The 18,690-nt window shown below is 38.2% G+C and overlaps 1 protein-coding gene across 1 annotated transcript in view; it reads left to right on the forward strand.

Moving 5' to 3' along the window:
- The window catches only part of LCP2 (lymphocyte cytosolic protein 2), a 78,916-nt gene that overhangs the window by 56,728 nt on the left and 3,498 nt on the right, over positions 1–18,690 (forward strand). The window contains exons 11-19 of the mRNA XM_069102388.1: positions 6,012–6,037; positions 6,130–6,149; positions 6,257–6,349; positions 7,962–7,992; positions 11,254–11,266; positions 12,546–12,678; positions 13,467–13,510; positions 16,836–16,930; positions 18,401–18,478. Coding sequence (XP_068958489.1) covers positions 6,012–6,037; positions 6,130–6,149; positions 6,257–6,349; positions 7,962–7,992; positions 11,254–11,266; positions 12,546–12,678; positions 13,467–13,510; positions 16,836–16,930; positions 18,401–18,478 — 533 coding nt within the window. The remainder of the gene's footprint in view (positions 1–6,011; positions 6,038–6,129; positions 6,150–6,256; positions 6,350–7,961; positions 7,993–11,253; positions 11,267–12,545; positions 12,679–13,466; positions 13,511–16,835; positions 16,931–18,400; positions 18,479–18,690) is intronic.

The following is an 18,690-nucleotide window of genomic DNA, read 5'->3' on the forward strand; positions in this document are numbered from 1 at the left end:
CATCACATCACATCACATCACATCACATCACATCACATCACATCACACCACATCACATCACATCACACCACATCACATCACACCACATCACATCACATCACATCACATCACATATCATAGTCTTTTCTACATTTGTAAACAATGATGTGTATAGCAAAAAAAAAAAATCATTTGGAAGGGTAGAAACAGACTTGGACTGGAAGTCAGGAGACCTGGGCTCTTTGTGCCATCTCTGCCACTGAGTGATCCTGGGTAAGTCACTTACCTTTCAGGGACTTGGCTTCTTCCATTATAAAACTGGATTGGATTATATTTAATTTTATTTAACAAATGGTTACTAAGTAACTATTAGGCAGCAAGGTGGCACAGCAGATAAAATATGTGCTCTGGACTCAGGAAGATGTATGTTTGAATCCTGCCTCAGACACTTACAACTGTGTGACCCTGGGCAAGTCACTAAACGTCTCTCAGCCTCAGTTTCTGCATCTGTAAAAATGGGGATAATAACAGCAGCTACATCTTAGGGTTGTTGTGAGGATCAAATGAGATAATTTGATCAAAGCACTCAACACAGTTCCTGGCACATAGTAGGTGCTTAATAAATGTTAGCTATTAAGATGATGATAATGATTTACAAACTATCATAAAAGTCCTAGAGCAGTTTCAAACTGTTAAAGCTTAACATCTTATATGGGAAGCACTTTGCAAACCTTAAAGGCCTATATAAGTGCTAGTTTTTTATGTGCTAGAGAATACAAGGATTTCTTGCAGGGAACTCAAATGCCTATTATTCTAGGAAAAGAAGTGACCATGTAGGGGATGGGCCCAGTCACAACACTATGAGAAATCAGGCCAGGTACACATGGTTTTCACCTGGAAAATAGGCGAGTCACTCAGGACAGAGGAGGGAGAGCTTGAATGAAGCCTTGAAAGGAGGGAACTTTGACAGAGGGCGAAAGGGGTATCCACCTATAGCCATGTGAACAAAGACATGGAGTCAGGAGACCACAGTATAATAAAAGGGTCACTTGATCAATACTGTCTGACTTGAATATGAAAGATGCAGGTGGGAGTAGTAAGAAATCAGGCAGAAAAAAGGTGGGTTGTGGAAAATCTTGAATGCCAAGGTTAGGAGGATCAGGATGAGTTGATACTTTGTGTATTACGTGATGAGAAGCTATTGAAAGCTCCTGATCAAAGGCATGATATGATCAGAGATATTTATTGGGAAGATGATTCAAAAAAATCTCTGAAAAGGATGGATTGGAGATGGAATAAACTAAAAGTTAAAGAAAAAAACAACCACTTAACTTTTAAAGTAATATGTTGCTGTTCAGTCATTTTTATTAAGTGTCTGACTTTTTGTGATCTCATTTGGGGTTTTCTTGGCAAAGACATTGGAGTGGTTTGCCATTTCCTTTTCCAGCTCATTGGACAGATGAGAAACTGAGGCAAACAGGGTTAAGTGACTTGTTCAGAGTCACACAGCAAGTAAATACTTGAGGCCAGATTTGAAATCAGGAAGATGAGTTTTCCTGACTCCAGACCTCACACCAGGCCACCTGGTTGCCTCTTACAGTAATACATCTGACATCTGTTCTCTGCTCTCCATTAATATGACCACCAGCCTAGTTCAGACTGTCCCTGTCACCTATTGCCTGAAGCTTCCTAATTCATCTCCCTGACTCTAGGACTTTCTCTTCTCTGATCTATCCATCACTCAGCTTGCCAAATCGATGTTCTTAAATCATTGGTTTGACCAAATCATGCCTTGCTTAAGAAGTTCCAGTGATGTCTTTTTTTTTAGCATGGAAGGCAGGGAAATTAGGGTTAAGTGACTTGCCCAAGGTCACAGGGCTAGTAAGCATTAAGTTTCTGAGTTTGGATTTGAACTCAGGTCCTCCTGACTCCAAGACTGGTGCTCTATTCACTGCGCCACCTAGCTGCCCCTCAGTTATCTCCTCTTGCTCGTAGGATAAAATAGAAACTCTTCTGTTTGACTTCTAAAGTCTTTCATAATTTGATTCCAGTCAGCCTTTTCAGACATTACCACACTATCTTTCTTCACTTACTTTGCATCACAGTCATCTAACCCATTTGCTGTCACTCAAAACACTTCATTTCCCATCTCTCCACCTTTGCATAAGCTTGTATCCTATGCCTGCAGTGAATCACCTCCACACTTTTGCATCCTAAAAGCTCCATGTTCCTTCAAAACTCACCTCAAGCATCATTTCCTAGAGGGAGCCTATCTCTACCTTCCCAGTTAATAGTGTTCTCCCTTCCCAGAAAGTAAATGGCACATAATCCCTAAAAGAGAAGTTCTTCAAAGTCAGTGTAATAGAAGTTCATTTTTGTTGTTTTCTTTATAGTGCCTGGCACAATGACTGGCTTATAGTAGGCACCTAATAAAAGGTTTGTTGAACAGGTTTCAGATGAACGATGGTGGTTGTAGTGAGAGATGAGAGGAAGGGCTGGATATAAGATATGGCAGAAGTAGAATCAATAAGACATGTCAACTTATTGGATCCTAAGTTACTAGGAAAAAGGGTAGCACCATCTACAGAAACATAATTAGGTTGGCGTGGGGGGAGGTTTTGAGATGATGCCTTTGTTTTTAGGCATGATGAATCTGAAACCTGAAGCCCATTCAGGTGGAGCTAGATGGCAGGTAGTTGGAAATATAGGACTGGAAAAAGCTTTAATGAAAGGAAGTTACTTTAAGTTCCCTTCCAGATGTACCATGCCATGATTCTATCTGCCCTAGTGGAAAACAATGCCACTGGCAGAGATGGCTGCCCACCACCTTTTCTCTCAGCTAGCCCCCAACTCTACTTTCACTTTCCTCCCTATGGTTCACAGATGGCCTTGCCCACTATTTGACAAAATCCCATTATGCCTTCTCCACTCCTCTGAAGTTATGAATGCATGCATCCTCCACATTTCCTCCAGTCCCAAAGGAAGGATTTTCCCAGGACTAAAGCTACCTCCTCCATCTGTGCTCTTGGTTCCCATCCCCACTTGCCTCCTCTTCCATATTGCTTCCTCAGTCATCCCCTCTTTCGTGCATCTTTAGTAGCCCCCTCTCTGTTCGTTCTTTCTTTCTCAACTTAACAAAAATTACTTAGGTGTCCCCTGGTGGGGTTAGAAGCATTGGCTTCAGTGCTAGATGGCTCACTGGCTCCTCAAACTCGTCTGGAGTGGAGTTCCTCACCTTTCCCTACTTTATTACGGTCCCAAGGCCTTTCTCTCTACCTATATTTTCTCTTTCTGTTTATGACACCATCATTATCTCAATCATCCAAATTTTATGTTGAGTTATTTCAGTTGTGTCTGACTCTTTGTTATCCCATTTTTGAGGTTTCCTTGGCAAAGTTGCTGGAGTGGTTTGCCACATCCTTCTCCAGCTCATTTTACAGGTGAGGAAACTGAGGCAAACTGGGTTAAATGACTTGCCCAGACTCACACAACTAGTAAATGTCTGAGACTGGATTTGAACTCAGGGAGATGAGCCTTCCTGATTCCAGGCCCAGCTCTTTATTTACTGTACCACCTAGCTGCCCTATCCTTACATCTAACTACTTGTAAAATACTGTCCATACCATCACCACAATATATCTTGCAACTATCTTCTCTTCACCACTCACGTGGCCCCCACCTTAGTTCAGGCCTTCATCACCTCTTACCTGGACTATTTTGTCCCAGTCTCCCAGCCTCCTTTTCTACTTCTAATAGCTGCCTTCTGTAATCTGTTCTTCACATTGCTTCATGCATAATCTTCCAAACATATTGTTCTGAATGGAAACATCTTCAGAATTTAATGTCTTAGAAAATGAGCTGCTGCCCAGAGAACATGGGCAGATCAGCCTACTTTTTATTAAAGTTTATTTAGACATTAGGGGATGGGCTGTGTGGGTTTTTGTTCGTTTATTTTTTGGTATTCTCGATATAGTGTCTTCAGTAAGAGCCAATTAAATTAGAAAACAAATGTTATGAAAAGGAAAAAGAATCACAGAACAATAAGACAAATCAAGCTGTGAAAATGAAACTCTGGGCATATGGCTTATCACCCAGAGGTCTTGAAAGACCAATTTCCAGTGCTCTGAAACCCTGGGACTCTATTATACCAGAACAAGGCCGCTGAAACCTTCAGACAAAATAACAAAATGTCAAAGAAATTTCACCGAATGGTTTTTCATATGCTAATCCTAACCATCATTCTTACAATCCTCACATTCATCTTACAGAGCATGCAGGTAATGGAGAAGTAATTTCCTGTTCTAAAAGAAAACCAAATTTGAGCTATGCAAGAGGTTCAGAAATAAGGTCTGCTCAAGGAAACTAAAAAGAAGAAAAAAGCCATATTAAAAATCCTGTTGGCTAACTCTGTAAAAGCTTCTTGTGCCTTGTGAGCACAGTGAAAGTGAGAATTAGATTGGGGGTCAGAGGACCTAGGCCTGAATCTTCACTAAGATATTTTGGCCCTGGGCCTATAGCAGCTACCCCCCTCTATCTAGACCTCACTTTCCTTTTGTGGAATACAAAGGGATCAAACATTCATCCTAGATTATCTCTAAGGACCTTGCAAGTTCTGACATTCTAAGATTCTTCTATTTAATGGGAAAATCAACATTGTTGCCTATAGTAATATAAATTAAACTTCCCTCTCTGATAGAACTTTTGGAAGCAGAGATCAAACTAATTTTCTGAATCTGATTTCTTTTGTGGGAGGTTAAGTGGAGGGGCTGAGGGAAAGGAAAGAAGACAGAAGGGGAAAGAGGGAATAGTAGTTTTTATATTTTTAAGGTTAAAATTGCTAGGGTTGGGGCGGCTAGGTGGTGCAGTGAGTAAAGTGCTGGCCCCAGAGTCAGGACCTGAGTTCGGTTCTGGCCTCAGACACTTAACACACACACAAAAAAACTAGCTGTGTAACCTTGGGCAAGTTACTTAACCCCAATTGCCCTCCAAAAAGCCAAAAAAAAATTTGCTAGGGTCTTTGTTTGTTTGTTTTGCTTTTTGGAGGGAAATTGGGGTTAAGTAACTTGCCCAAAGTCACACGGGTAGTTTTTGTGTGTGTGTGTGTGTATGTGTGTTAAGTGTCTGAGGTCAAATTTGAACTCAGGTCCTCCTGACTCCAAGGCCGGTGCTCTACTCACTTAGGGCTTTTGTTTGGAATGGGAAAGGGGTGACAAAAGTTCTTAACATCTACCTTTACATTTTGAGCACAGGTTTAAGCAAAATCCTATTGCTCACATTTTCAGCAGAGAAAACCTCCTTCACTTTCTGTTTTAAGTAGTAACTAAAAAAGTTTAGAATTCTATTTTTATGGGGAAGTATCCTTATGACCCTGTGAATGTTGAAAATACTGCTGCTAAAGCATTTTTAACTGGGCTGAGGGTTCACAACTGAAAACTTGAATAGATTTATTGAAGACATAGACACAAAAAGAAAAAAAAGGCTAGACATAGATACAGAGTTGGGAATGACGTTAGAGGTCATTTATTCCAGCCCCCTTCATATTACAGATGAGGTAAGTAAGACCTAGATAAATTAAGTGACTTGCCCAAGGTCACTCAAATAAAAAGTGGCACATTCGCATAAGAATTGGAGTCTTATGACTCCAGGTTCAGTACCACAAGTCAATAAATTAGGGATTTAAAAAAAATTAAAGAAGGACAGAAAATCCTATTTATGGATGCTTAGGGAATACTAGAATGACTGTGGTTTTTGCATTCATATAAAACTATGTGTCCTTGGGCAAATCCGTCCTTGTCCTTGGACTTCAGTTTCTTCTTCTGCAAAATGAAGAGGTTGGACAAGAAGGTCTTGAAGTACCTTGTTTACTTGCTCGAACAGTCTTAATCTGAAGAAAAATGCTTCCATACTTGAAAGTGTCACGTGTTATTTGGCTGAAAATGCTTGCCCATGTATCAGATTGTTTCTAGGTCTGAGTTAGATAATTGGGAATTGAATTCAAGACATGAAAATTTTTTTTCATTTGTAATTTGCAGGGAAAAAACCAGTTTTTCCTGATAAGGTAAGACATCCTTTATCTTAAGACAGCACAATGTATATTCGTCCAATGGAACATACCAAAGATTCTGATACATCTTTCATTGTATTTTGCAGCCTTTAGCTCCTGCACTGAGGTAAGCAGAAGGGAGTACTTGGGAGATTTAGATGTACATGTTATAGAACTCTAACCTATAGCATGCAGTTGACTTCCTTTAATATATCTGGTCTTTAAATACCACAGGACTGCTGGAGATCACTTACCTAAGATACCAAAGCCTCCTTTGCCCCATGGAGAAAAACCTGAGAGAAATTTTAAGAAGCCACCTGTACCAAAGTAAGTTTACCTTTCTAGTAGAGCATGAGGGTCATAGAACTGAAGATAATTTTTTAAAACATGTCTGACATACAACCAATAACATGAAAAGAAAACTGAGGTTGGGGATTGAGAAATGTTCAGACTCTAAAGTCAGATATAAAGTAACCTAGCCTAGATGAAAAAAAAAAAAAAAGAAAAAGAAAGATGAAAAAGAAATCCCTGAAAAATAGGAATATAAAGAGTTAATCAATGTAATGTGAATGAATCACTGTGCTTTTTGAACAAACATTCCCAACAGTGACATTTTTCTCAGAATGTTTCTAGTAAAGATCCTATCCAGTTCATGGGGCCTACTACCACCATTTTCTCTTCTTATGGTGGTAGAAATAACTTGGGTACATTTCCTTCTTTCATTCCCTATAGGAGCTTTCTCCCCTGTCCAACTTGCAATGCTTTAGAATATATTGTAGTGGTGCCTTTTTTGTTGAAGACAAGTTTCTGGTATGTTTTTTAGGGGTATGAATGGTAAAGGAGATGAGCAGTTCATACAACCCCCCTCATTTTACAAATGAAAATACTGAAGCCCTCTTAGGTGACTAGAACAAGACCAAGAAGCTTTGTGTAAATGTGAAGAATTCCTTGGCAGAGCTGAGGTCCATGGTGTTTTCTGTTTCTTAGTCCAAAGCTGCCTCTACTATCTCAGAGCAGCAATCTCCACAAAATACAGATGTTGGCAATGACTTTTAGGCAGCTGGTGCAAAATCTGTAACGCTGCAATGTTGCTCTGGGGAAACGAGTCTAAGTCAGTATGGAAAATCACCTGTACAGTGGCATTTTTCTAATTTCTTCCCTTCACACTGTAAGGGAACATGGTCTGGGATTTAACAATGTTATCAAGGAAGGAGGATGTTAGTTTTAAATCTTTCCAATTGTTTTGAGGGATATCTTTTCTGTATAATTTGTATGTCCTGGCCTAGAAGTCAAGTTGCCTGGGTTCTAGCTCCAACTCTAATACGACCAAGTGTATGACCTTGGGCAGCTCACTTGATGTCTATTTTTCTCAATTTTCTCTTCTGTAAAATAAGGTGTAGGTAATCCCTAAGGTGCCTTTCTAGCTCCAGCATGACATGTTTCTATTTGAATAGCAACAGAAACTATGGTTGGCTGGATAAACAGCTTTTTTTGCTTTTATTTCCATTGATAGCTCTAAAGAGGACTTTCTTCTTATTGCCCATCATGTTGACAGAGAAATTAATTGCTGTAACTCTCTTTATACGCAAACTTTATCCTTCCTCCCCCCACTTCCATCAGTGGTTTTGTTTCACATTTTTTTTAAAGCAATCGGTTTTAAGTAACTTGCTCAAGGTTACATGGCCAGGTGTTTCTGGGTGGGTGCTAAGTGTCTGAGCCCGGGATTCGATCTCTAGGTCTTCTCAACACTGGAGCCGGTGCTCTTACTCGCTGTGCTACCTGGCCGCCCCTTTGCTTCACATTTCAACTAATTTAAACGGGCTAGCTTCCTAGTGATTTAAACTTAAATATCCAAAAACGAAAACTTGATCATTCAAATTCCAATCATTTCTGTGGGGGAAGAAACTAATTCTTTTTATTCTTCTAAATTCATTTTCAGGCATGGATGGGAAGCAGACAGAAGAGGAGATGTAAGTCAATATGATATGCAGTAAAATCTATCATAAGTCACTGGGGGATGGGGAGGATGGAGGGATGGGGGTAGGACCATTGATTCATACTAGACAACACAAGAGCAGTCTCTCCAAAGCAGGTTGGGAGAATCGCCATAACCCTAGGCCACATGCCCAAATTTTCAAGGTCTTTAATATGCCCTCCTGACCCCTCAAAATACCAAATATGCAGCTTATATTGTGGGTCACCCAGAGAATGATTAATTTAATTAATTAATCAAGCAATCAAGTTTTATTCATTGCCTGCTATGTCTCCAGGCTATGCTTTATCCTGGGTAGTGGGGATGGGCCATGTACAGAGTATTAAGTCAATATTTCTAATGTGTAGCTTAGGTAATAGCACAGTGGATAGAGTGTCAGACCTGGAGTAAGACTCATCTTTGTGAGTTCAAATCTGGCCTTATTTACTTACACACTTACTAGCTGTGTGACCCTGGACAAATCACTTAACCCTATTTGTCTCAGTTTCTTCATCTGTAAATTGAGCTGGAGGAGGAAATGGCAAACCACTCCAGTATCTTTGCCAAGAAAACCCCAGATGGAATCACAAAGAGTTGGACACAACTAAAATGACTCAACAACCACAAAACCCTTAAGTAGAAGATAATCTATTTGAAGAGATAAGACTGGTGCGCTTGAAACAATTAAGGAATATCACCAGATTTAATTTCATTGAGTTCTGAATTGTGATACAAATATTTTGAGAGTTAGAGATCAATATATACTTGACTAGTAGTCTTTAGTTACCAATAGGAATAATGGTCAAAAAAGTTATTTATTCAGCAAAACTTATTTTTAGTTGCTATTGAATTAGAATCATGTCATGTTAGAGCTAGGAAGGGGCCTTGGGGGGGGGGGGTGCACCTAAACCTTACACAGGTGATGGCTAGAGTAGTAATTAGGGATTTTTGAACCAGAGGCAGGTGGGAGGAAAGATAGAGGTGTGGTCGAAGGGGGAATGAAAGCTTTACCTGGGACTCCTTTGTTACTAAAGACTAGATGGCTGGGAGGACAAAAGCATGTTTTAGAATCATGCTACATTTTGGTGCTTTGAGACAAAGTCCCATTCTCCCCAACCTGGTTATGGTTCTGCCAGTAGTCTTGAAGGACTGGAAGGATTTAATTAAACTGAGGAGGAAAAACAGGCTAAGATGGCAGCATGATCAAAAATAGGAACAAGCATGGTGTTTGGTGAACATTGAAAACAATAGCAACATTTTAGGTGGGGTGGGGGTAGGAGATAAAGTTTAATAAATCGTTACGAGAGAAGGGTAGACACAGACTATGAATCCAGACAAAATTTTAAACAATGTGGTAGGAAAATGTGAAGTCAGTATATATTCTCAGGGAGGGTGGTGGTATGATTAAAGGAAGATTAGGTTTTAGGGAGCCCTATCATGTGCAAAGGGGACACCATGAGTCTACAACTCTTCACTTGTTCTTTCCTGAGAACTACACTTGACCTTGGGACAGCTAGGTTGTGCAGTAGACAGAGTTCAGAATCTAATCTGTTCTGATTCTCACTAGCTGTGTGACCCTGGGAAAGTCACTAAACCTCTGTCTGTTGTAACCTGACCTTCCTGACCTTCTCAGTTGTAAAAGGGAAATAATAACAGAGCCTACCTTCCAGGGTTGTTTTGAGGATCAAATGAGATAATATTTGTAAAGCAAATAGTAGCACAGCACATAGTAGTTGTAGGGTCTTTTTTCAGTTGTGTATGACTCTTTGTGACCCCATTTGGGGTCTTTTTGTGAAGATTCTAGAATGGCTTGCCATTTCCTTCTCCAGCTCATTTAATAGATGAGGTAATTGAGGTAAATAGGGTTAAGTGACTTGACCAGGGTCACACAGCTAATAAGTGTCTGAGGCTGGATTTGAACTCAGGAAGATGAATCTTCCTGATGCCAGACCCAGTACTTTATCCACTGTGCCATGTAGTTGCCCCAGTACATAGTAAGCAGGTGCTTAATAAATGCTTATTTCCTTCGTCCTTACCCTGATGAGTTTAGTGATAATGTTTAGGACAAGCCTTTTCTTGAATGCTCAGTATAGTATAGGACATAAAAATACATACATAAAATGCTCTTGTTGACTGGTTCAGCTTAGTCCTTATCTACATGCAGCAAGAAAATGAGGAAATTCATGATAGCTAAAGTATTGTCTTTAAAGATCAATGTAATATGAAAAAGAAGATCAATATAACTATCTAGAGCTGTATTTTTCATGAAGCATGACTAGGGCAAACTATAGACTACTTTGACTCCGTTACTGTCTATTTCCTGGACTCTGCTTTTTCTCAGAATGAATTTAGTCTCATTACACAATTAAAGATAAAACAAGGAAGCAAGGAAATAATCATCTATTAAGTACCTGCTAGGTGTCAGGCACTGTGCTTCTATCTCATTTGATTCTCACAACAACCCTGGAAGGGAAGTATAAAATGGTCCCCATTTTATGACTGAGGAAACTGAGGCAAATGGAGGTTAAGTGACTTGCCTAGGGTCACAGCTAGTAAGTATCTGAGGCTGGATTTGAACTCAGGTTCTTCCATCTATCTATCCACTATACCACCTAGCAACTACTAACAACAATAACAATTACATTTATTAAAAAAAACTTTCCACATACAAATAATAATATGACTATTACTGATCATTATTGTGATGATTACTGATAATAATAGGCATCTAGGTGGTACCATGGTTAGAGCATAAGATCCGGAATCAGGAAGAACCTGAATTTAAATCCAGTCAAATATTTACTAGCTGTGAGACCTTGAGCAAGTTACTGAACCTCTGTTTTTCTCAGTTGCCTCAACTGTAAAATGGGGACCATTATAGTACCTACCTCCCAGGGTTTTTGTGGGGATCAAAGAAGATAGTATTTGTAAAGTTTTGTGCACCATGACTTACATAAAGTAGGTACTCTAGACATGGTAGCTATTAATTATTAAAGAAAGAAGTCTAGAGAGTCAGAAGTGGAGCCCAGAGAAGAATGAATGAGAGATCACAAAGATAGAGACATTGACTTCTCCCACTTTCTAAATCTTGATAGAAAATCCTGCTCTTCTTCATAATATACTTAATGTGAATTAATGTGATACTCATTTAGAAAAAAAGATTGGTTGATCCTCATAAAATATCATAAAGATAGCAATGCCTTGGGAACCTCATAGAACTGAAAGAATCATATCTTATTCCTTTTCCTTCCCACTGCAGGAAGAAGATGATGGTACGTAAAGAAAATCTCACTTAAATTATTCCCTTTCATCTTTCCAAATGGTCCCTCAAATAAATATATTTCATATAGGTGAAGTAGAGGTCTGATGATTGCCACGTTATGTTAGATAGACATATGAATATAAAATGAAAGTAGACAAAATAATTTTATTATTCTTTTAGGTGGGGAAGGAGGCTGAACCTATAATTTCATCAGCATGGGATTTCCTGTATGGAAATTCTTTCCAGCAATGCAGACTTCATCAGAACCTTAAAGTATTAGAGAGTTACCTAGGAGCAGAGCTTCTTAAACTGTGGGTGGTGACCTCATGTGGGTTTAAGAAGTGCTGATGGGGTCCCCAAGTGGAAAAAGTTTAAGAAGCCCGGGCCTAGGACACAGAAGTGAAGTGATTTGCCCATGGTTACACAGCTAGTATGTGAGGGCCCAGGCCTGCTTGATTCCAAGGCTTCTTCTCAATTTATTATACCATGGCATCTCCCTTAATTGGGTCAACAAGGAAAAATTGTTGAGTTTATGGGTAATGTTGCTGGATTTCTGAATTTTGCAATACAATTATTAAAAACAAGTGTACTTCTTGGCAGTTAAAAAAATCTCAAATGTCTACACTTATCCTATCTAATGTACATGCAAAGACTCAAGACAGAATTAGTAGAGAAGTATAATAAATTTTTTGAACATTCAATTATTTCTGAAAATAGATGGTTATTTCGACCAACCTAATGAGTCATAGGGGCAGCTGGAGTCAAGAAGACCTGAGTTCAAATCTGACCTCAGACACTTACTGTGTGTCCCTGGGCAAGTCACTAAACCCGGTTTGCTTCAGTTTCCTCATCTGTAAAATGAGCTGGAGAAGGAAATGGCAAACCGCTCCAGTATCTTTGCCAAGAAAACCCCAAATGGGGCCACAAAAAATCAAACCAGACTGAAATGGAGAGCAACAGCAATAACAAAGAGGCAAAGGAGGAACATACTGTGTGATATGGAACACGAACCATACCAAGAGAACTTAAATGAACGCTTACATAACATTGTATCTTGATAGTTATGTCACTTAGGCATTCCAAGAGGGAGAACTAGCCAAAATGGATGGGCCACATCTTCAGATCTAACGTCATCTAATTAGAGGCAGTGTTTGCCATTGTTGTCACTCCCAACAACAGCCTTAAGTTCTAGCACTTTAAGCAGAAGTGTTAATGAGTGATGTTGTAGATGACCCTTGTGAATACGTTTATTCATGTAGATCTTAACAGTTCTTTTCTCTTCATCATAGGGCACCATAGGCCACTCCCTCATCCAGCTATTCCCTCTTTCACTTCCAACACTTTCCCTTCAAGATCCATCAAGCCACAATCCAAACTTCCCCAATCAGGATCTAACAGTATGCCTGGGCCCATCACAGCAAGGTTTGTCTCCATCATTGCCTATTCATAGGTTTTGAGCTAATATGATGTTGGTTGCCTTTCCAGAGCATGGTGGGGCACAGCTTCCCGGGCCAAGAGGTTGTGCCAGGTGGGTAAATTGGGGAAATGGATCATAGCTGGGGTCAATGAAGTCAACCCCTGACCACAATGCAGGCCAATCCTGGTGTTATACTGTTTTTGCTTCACAACTTTGCAATGCTGACGGCCTCTATCATTCCCCTAACAATAGAATTAACACCTGGAAAAATAAGTGAGGAATTTGAAGAAAAAAGAGGTAAACAATTTAGCAACATTTGAAAACTTCACACACACACACACACACACACTCTAATGGCCTAGGAGCTGAGAGAGCTCTTACATTTTGAAATGGGAAAATGAAATCAAACAGATAAACAATAAGTATCATAGATAGTAAGTGATGTGACAGGAACAGTTGCTGTCTAATCCATCATGGTTTATACATATCAAGGCTCAGAATAACAACAGCACTTTTCTAGTTGTTACTTTAAAAAAAAGTTGCAGGATGCCAGCAGGAGGCAGCTGATTACACCCAGTAATTAGTTTGTCAGGCTTTTATTATAATATTTAGAAGACCTGGCAATGGGCCACCCTGGAATAAGCATTTCAAGTAACCTTCATCCCTTCTAAAGTGTGTTTCTTGAATTTGGGGTAAGCAGATATAAATGAAGTAGAATTTTCACTGTTTCCCTTCCCTCTACCCTGACAACCCCACCCTTTGTTTTATTTACCTCTAATTTCTATCTCCACAGCAATTTTCCTACAAGTGCATCACTGCCGCCATACTTGTCAAAAGGTACGCTTGTGGTCTAGAACTCCTTTGGTAGTTGCTACCACATTTCTAGGCTACAGTAGACTTTTTTTTAACTACAGTACAGTTTTACAAACTTGTTGAAAAGGAAGACAAATTCTTTTAAATAACAACTTCAACAAAAGGCACCCTGTCAGGCTGAGGTAACATTATATTAAAATCAGGTGGGGCGTTTAAATATCCATGAACCCACAAACGTTTAGGTTTCATGAATTTTTAGCTCCAAATGTCTGACCTGGTATTAATGTAATGTTTAGTCTGTCAATGGGCATTTTGATATAGCCTTTAAAAAAAAGATCTCACTACACCTGTCAAAAGTAAAAAAGCACTATAATATGAGAGAATATAAGTGGTAAAATAGCACATACCGTACTATGTACCTATAATATTCATGCATTATCTCACTTTACATATGATACATAATATTTTGCAGCTGAGGGATATACCAATACAGTGTACTGGATAAAGGATGGACCTTGGAATCAGGATGACCTGAATCCAACTCCTGGCTCAGACGTAAGGTGGCTGTATGACACAGGGCAAGTCAAAAGATCTTTTGTGCCCAAGGCAAACCTAAAACTATAAATTTGAGGAGTCACTGATTTTTATTACTGAAGGGAATTTCAAAACCAAGAACTGTCTGTACTGATGAAATCATAGGTTGGTAGGTAGGATGGAGAGGGAATCAGAGTAAAAACTGAATACACTTGTGTTGGGGGAACAAATGTTTATTTTTCATTTGTAGCCTCTAAGGTATCTAGCATGGTTCTAGGTGAACAATAGAACATCTGTTTACATCTGTTGTACAGCACTTATATTCTATTTCGTGTGTGTGTGTGTGTGTGTGTGTGTGTGTGTGTGTGTGTGTGCAATTATTGGGAAGTCAGAGTGCTGTTGTGGAAAGAACACTGAATTCAACAGCATTTAGGAGAGATGGATCCTTATCTAGGCTCTCACACTTACTAGCTGTATGACCTTGGGCAAGTCACTTAACCTCAGCCTATTTTGTCATCTCCAAACTGAGAATAACATATACCTTACCTATTTCAGAGGAAAATGAAGAAAATGCCCTGAAAATAAGAGTTATTATTGTTATAATTGCATTTTGTAAGTTGTGCACATTTTAAAATACATGTTTTTTTTTTATAAATTGAATTGTTAAGAACAGTTACTAGTTCCAAGAATATTATAATTTGGTTAGGAAAAAATATTTATCTTTGTGAAATAACTACAAAACAATATGAGATTGTATGTATTCTATTATATAGATGTATTCTATAAAAACAAAACCTAGCATAGGTCCTTGCTTTCATTCAATGTTTTCTGAATGTAACTGAATTGCATGACTAGTCTGTGTGTGGCTGTAAGTATTTTAGCAGCTGAAAAAAATAAGAAATATAGGGCTGGTGTCAGAAGATCTGAATTCTAGTCTGAATCCTGTTACTTACTACCTAAATGACCCTGGGCAAGATATTTAATGTCTCTGTGCCTCCCTTTCTGCTATTGTAAAATGATGGACTGGAGGGGAGTAGATGATCTCTAAAGTTCTGTACAATTTTAAAATTCCATGTGAATATAGTATTTCAACCTCCTTAAGGAGGGGTAGGATTTAAATTACTAGACAGGAGGGAGATGCCCCAGGTAGCAAATATTAATGGGGAAATCGCAAAAAGAAATTTCTCTGAAATGTATCTGCCATATTGAGGTAATCCGTGTCATTAGCCTCTCTCATTATATCTGCATCAGGAAGAAACTATTATCTCTATTGAATTGGTCTCTTGCATGCAGACAATTCTCACAAATATCTCTGTGCTTGGACGCCTGTTCCAGATTTCCTCTTGTTTCATCAATGAGTGAAACATCATTGATCGAGGACTTACCATGTGCAAAGCATGGTGCTGAGTACTGAGGGTTATAGATGGGAAAGCATTGCCTGGTATACTGGAGAGGGAAAAAAAGGATAGGGAAGGGAAGGAAAGGAGGAGGAGAAGGAAGGGAGGAAAGGAAAGAGAGAGAAGAGTTTTTGAAATCGCAGAAAAGGACAGAACAGAAAGAAGGTCAGAAAGCAGGGACAGGACAACTTTGAAAGACACATTCTGAATTTATTATACATTTACAGAGAAAAGTGAATTGAGTAAAATAGAGATTTATGACCTGAAGACAGAGAATGCTGCTTCATGTACAACCATCTCTTTCTGTTATACTATGTATATGCAAGTGCTCATTGGCATTTGTTAAGATCGAATTAAAACAGGAAAGTTTAAAAAATTTACATTTCTAGGACACTTTGCAATTTATAAAGGATTTTCCTAAATACAAGATATTCTAAAAGTCTTAGTGCCATTTTAAGCTATTAAAGTTTAGAGTGGAATTAAAACTTTTGGAATGCCTTGTATCATCTCATTTGATCCAAATAACCTTGTAAAGGGGGGTAAATGTTATTATTTTTGTTCTGCTGTCAAAAGTTTCACATTGTTACAGACCCATGTGATAATGATAGTAACCTCAACAATAGCAATGATGATGAGGGTGACAATAAAGGCACGTGTAGCACTTGGAGGTTTGCAAAATGCTTTCCAAACATTATGTCATTTAATCCTCCCAACAACCCTGAGAGGTAGGTGCTATTATTATGTAAAAGTTACATGACTTGTCCAAGGTCACACAGCTAGTTATGTCTGAAGCAGGATTTGAAATTAGGTCTTCCTGACTCCAGATCCAATGTTCTCTCTACTAATCCACCTCACTGTTAAATTTAGAGAAGAATGAGATGGTATACTTGCTAGGAAAAAAAAAACACAACAGAATAACAATTAGTGTCTTTGAGAAACACACTGTCAAAGATAATTCCATGCTGCTTTGGCTAACAACTTTTATTTGGATAAAATGATGAAAAATAACTTTAATAAGTATTATTACTGCATCATTACTACTGTAACAGTTAAAAATCTTTAGTAGTACTAGGTATTATGTAGAAGACCAGTCCCCTCAATAATGCTAAGTAATCTTCATTTGCATGTGATCAAAATGATTAATATCTTGTGTTACTAGTAGCTTTAAAACAAAAACATCTGGAAGATCATTGTAGATAATATGTTCTTCATTCTGTGATAAATAGAATTATACTGTGTCATCTGAGCAGAAAATATGATTTCTAAATTATAGAAAATATTTTTATCACTGACTTGTGGAATATACATCAGAATAGTTTAAATGGTATTTGAGGAAAACAAACTATGATTTAACAGAAGTGTGAAAAATATTATAGTGAATGGACTATCTTTATAAGTTTTAATCTGTAATTTTGAAGGTGCTATCAACAGACCGCCATCTAGAGGTCCAGCTGAGGGAAGACCCTTGCCAGTTCCAATTAGGCAACTACCATCATCTCTTGGGGATGAAGAGGTAGGTAGAATGACCCTCAAGTCATTCTTTGTATGACTGTTTTTGAATACACTTTAATTTTCAATAACAAAGGTGTAAGACACCCACTGCAACGCTTTCAAGTGCCCTCAGAACCAGAGCAAAATGAAATGGAGATGGCCTCAGAAACTTAACACTTACTAGCCATGTGACCTTGGGCAAGTCACTTAACCCTAATTGCCCTGCTCTCCCCCTCTGAAAAAAAATGAAATGGGGAGATACTTAACTATATGAATAAAAATTTAGATAATGTTAGTATGTGGTCTTCTAAATCAATGTGAGCCCACAGGGATCCTTATATACAAATTAGTAACCCCTGTTTCTCTTTGAGTTTTGTACCACTATTCTATAGTCCTGAAATTATTTTGTGGCTGAATTTATAAAACAAAATAAAAATTAACAGAGTATTCCAGATGCAGAAAGGGAAAAAAATGAATTCTTTTCTAGCTGTACTCCTTTGAGTTTCATCCAAATTTTGGTAAATACAATGCCCTTCTGACACAGAGAGGAGTCTTGTTCCCTCCCATCAAAAAGTAAAAATAATTAGCTATTTCTATATATTTTCAGGCTTGTGGTATTGGACAGAATCCTTAATTCTTTATACTAGTTTCATCATCTTCTTTGCTTACACACTTGTATGTACATAAATGTATATGTATCTATAATAGGAGCCTTTAAGTTCTATTTGGGCAGCTAGGTGGCACAGTGGGTCTGAAGTCAGGAAGACCTGAGTTCAAACATGACCTCAGACACTTACCAGCTGTGTGACCCTTGGCAAGTCACTTAACCCTATTTGCCTCAGTTTCTTCATTTGTAAAATGAGTTGGAAAAGAAAATGGCAAACAACTTCAGTCTCTTTGCCAAGAAAACCCCAAAAGGGGTCACAAAGAGTCAGGCACAACTGAAAATGACTTAATAACAACAACAAATAAGTTCTTTATAGAGTGAATGCTAATTCATATTTATATTTGTCATAGTAGTCATGGTGAAAGTTAATAGAAATGAAATGCATTCCGTTGAACTTATTCAAATTCTTAAAACTCTGATAAATATAGAATGTCATGATTTTTATTAACTAACCTTCCCTAAGAGACTAAAATTTCCTTTTATGAATGAAGGGACCATGACATACACACACCCACACACACAAATATATATGTGTATATATATGTATGTATGTACGTATGATGTATGTACGTACATACATGTATATGTTAGTACTCTCTCAGCTGCTTAGGATGGAGAGTGCTTCACCCTATGTTTCTAAAAATCAAACAATTCCACATTTTGTAAATAAAACATTTAAATTTATCGGGAATTTTTTTTGCTGATTCATGTATATAAAACTGTGTGGGACCAAGTAGCATTTAATTTTTCATAATTTTTCACTCTGCTGTGTTAGCAATATCAGCACCATTTATTCATCTGCAAATTTTCTTTTAAAATTTTCAGAACTCATTGAATAATGAATGGTATGTATCATATGTTACTCGAACAGAAGCAGAAGCCGCTCTCAGGAAAATAAACAAGGTACAGTGTAAACATTTGCTAGGGATGGGGTTGGGAGAGGAGAAATGAATACACTTTTAGCCATCATACAATTTGAAAAAGTATTACACAAATAGAAAATTAAGCATAATTCTAATCTGTATTTACCTAATACTCCCAAGCCAATTCAGTCAAAACTGAAATTTTCCATTTAATGAACTGATTATTTATATTTGACTATCAACTGGGATCAT

The sequence above is a fragment of the Petaurus breviceps genome, unplaced genomic scaffold (assembly GCF_028583685.1).
Source record: "Petaurus breviceps papuanus isolate PSGF00001 unplaced genomic scaffold, PetGlider_PUasm1.0 551, whole genome shotgun sequence".
In the NCBI taxonomy this organism is placed as follows: domain Eukaryota; kingdom Metazoa; phylum Chordata; class Mammalia; order Diprotodontia; family Petauridae; genus Petaurus; species Petaurus breviceps.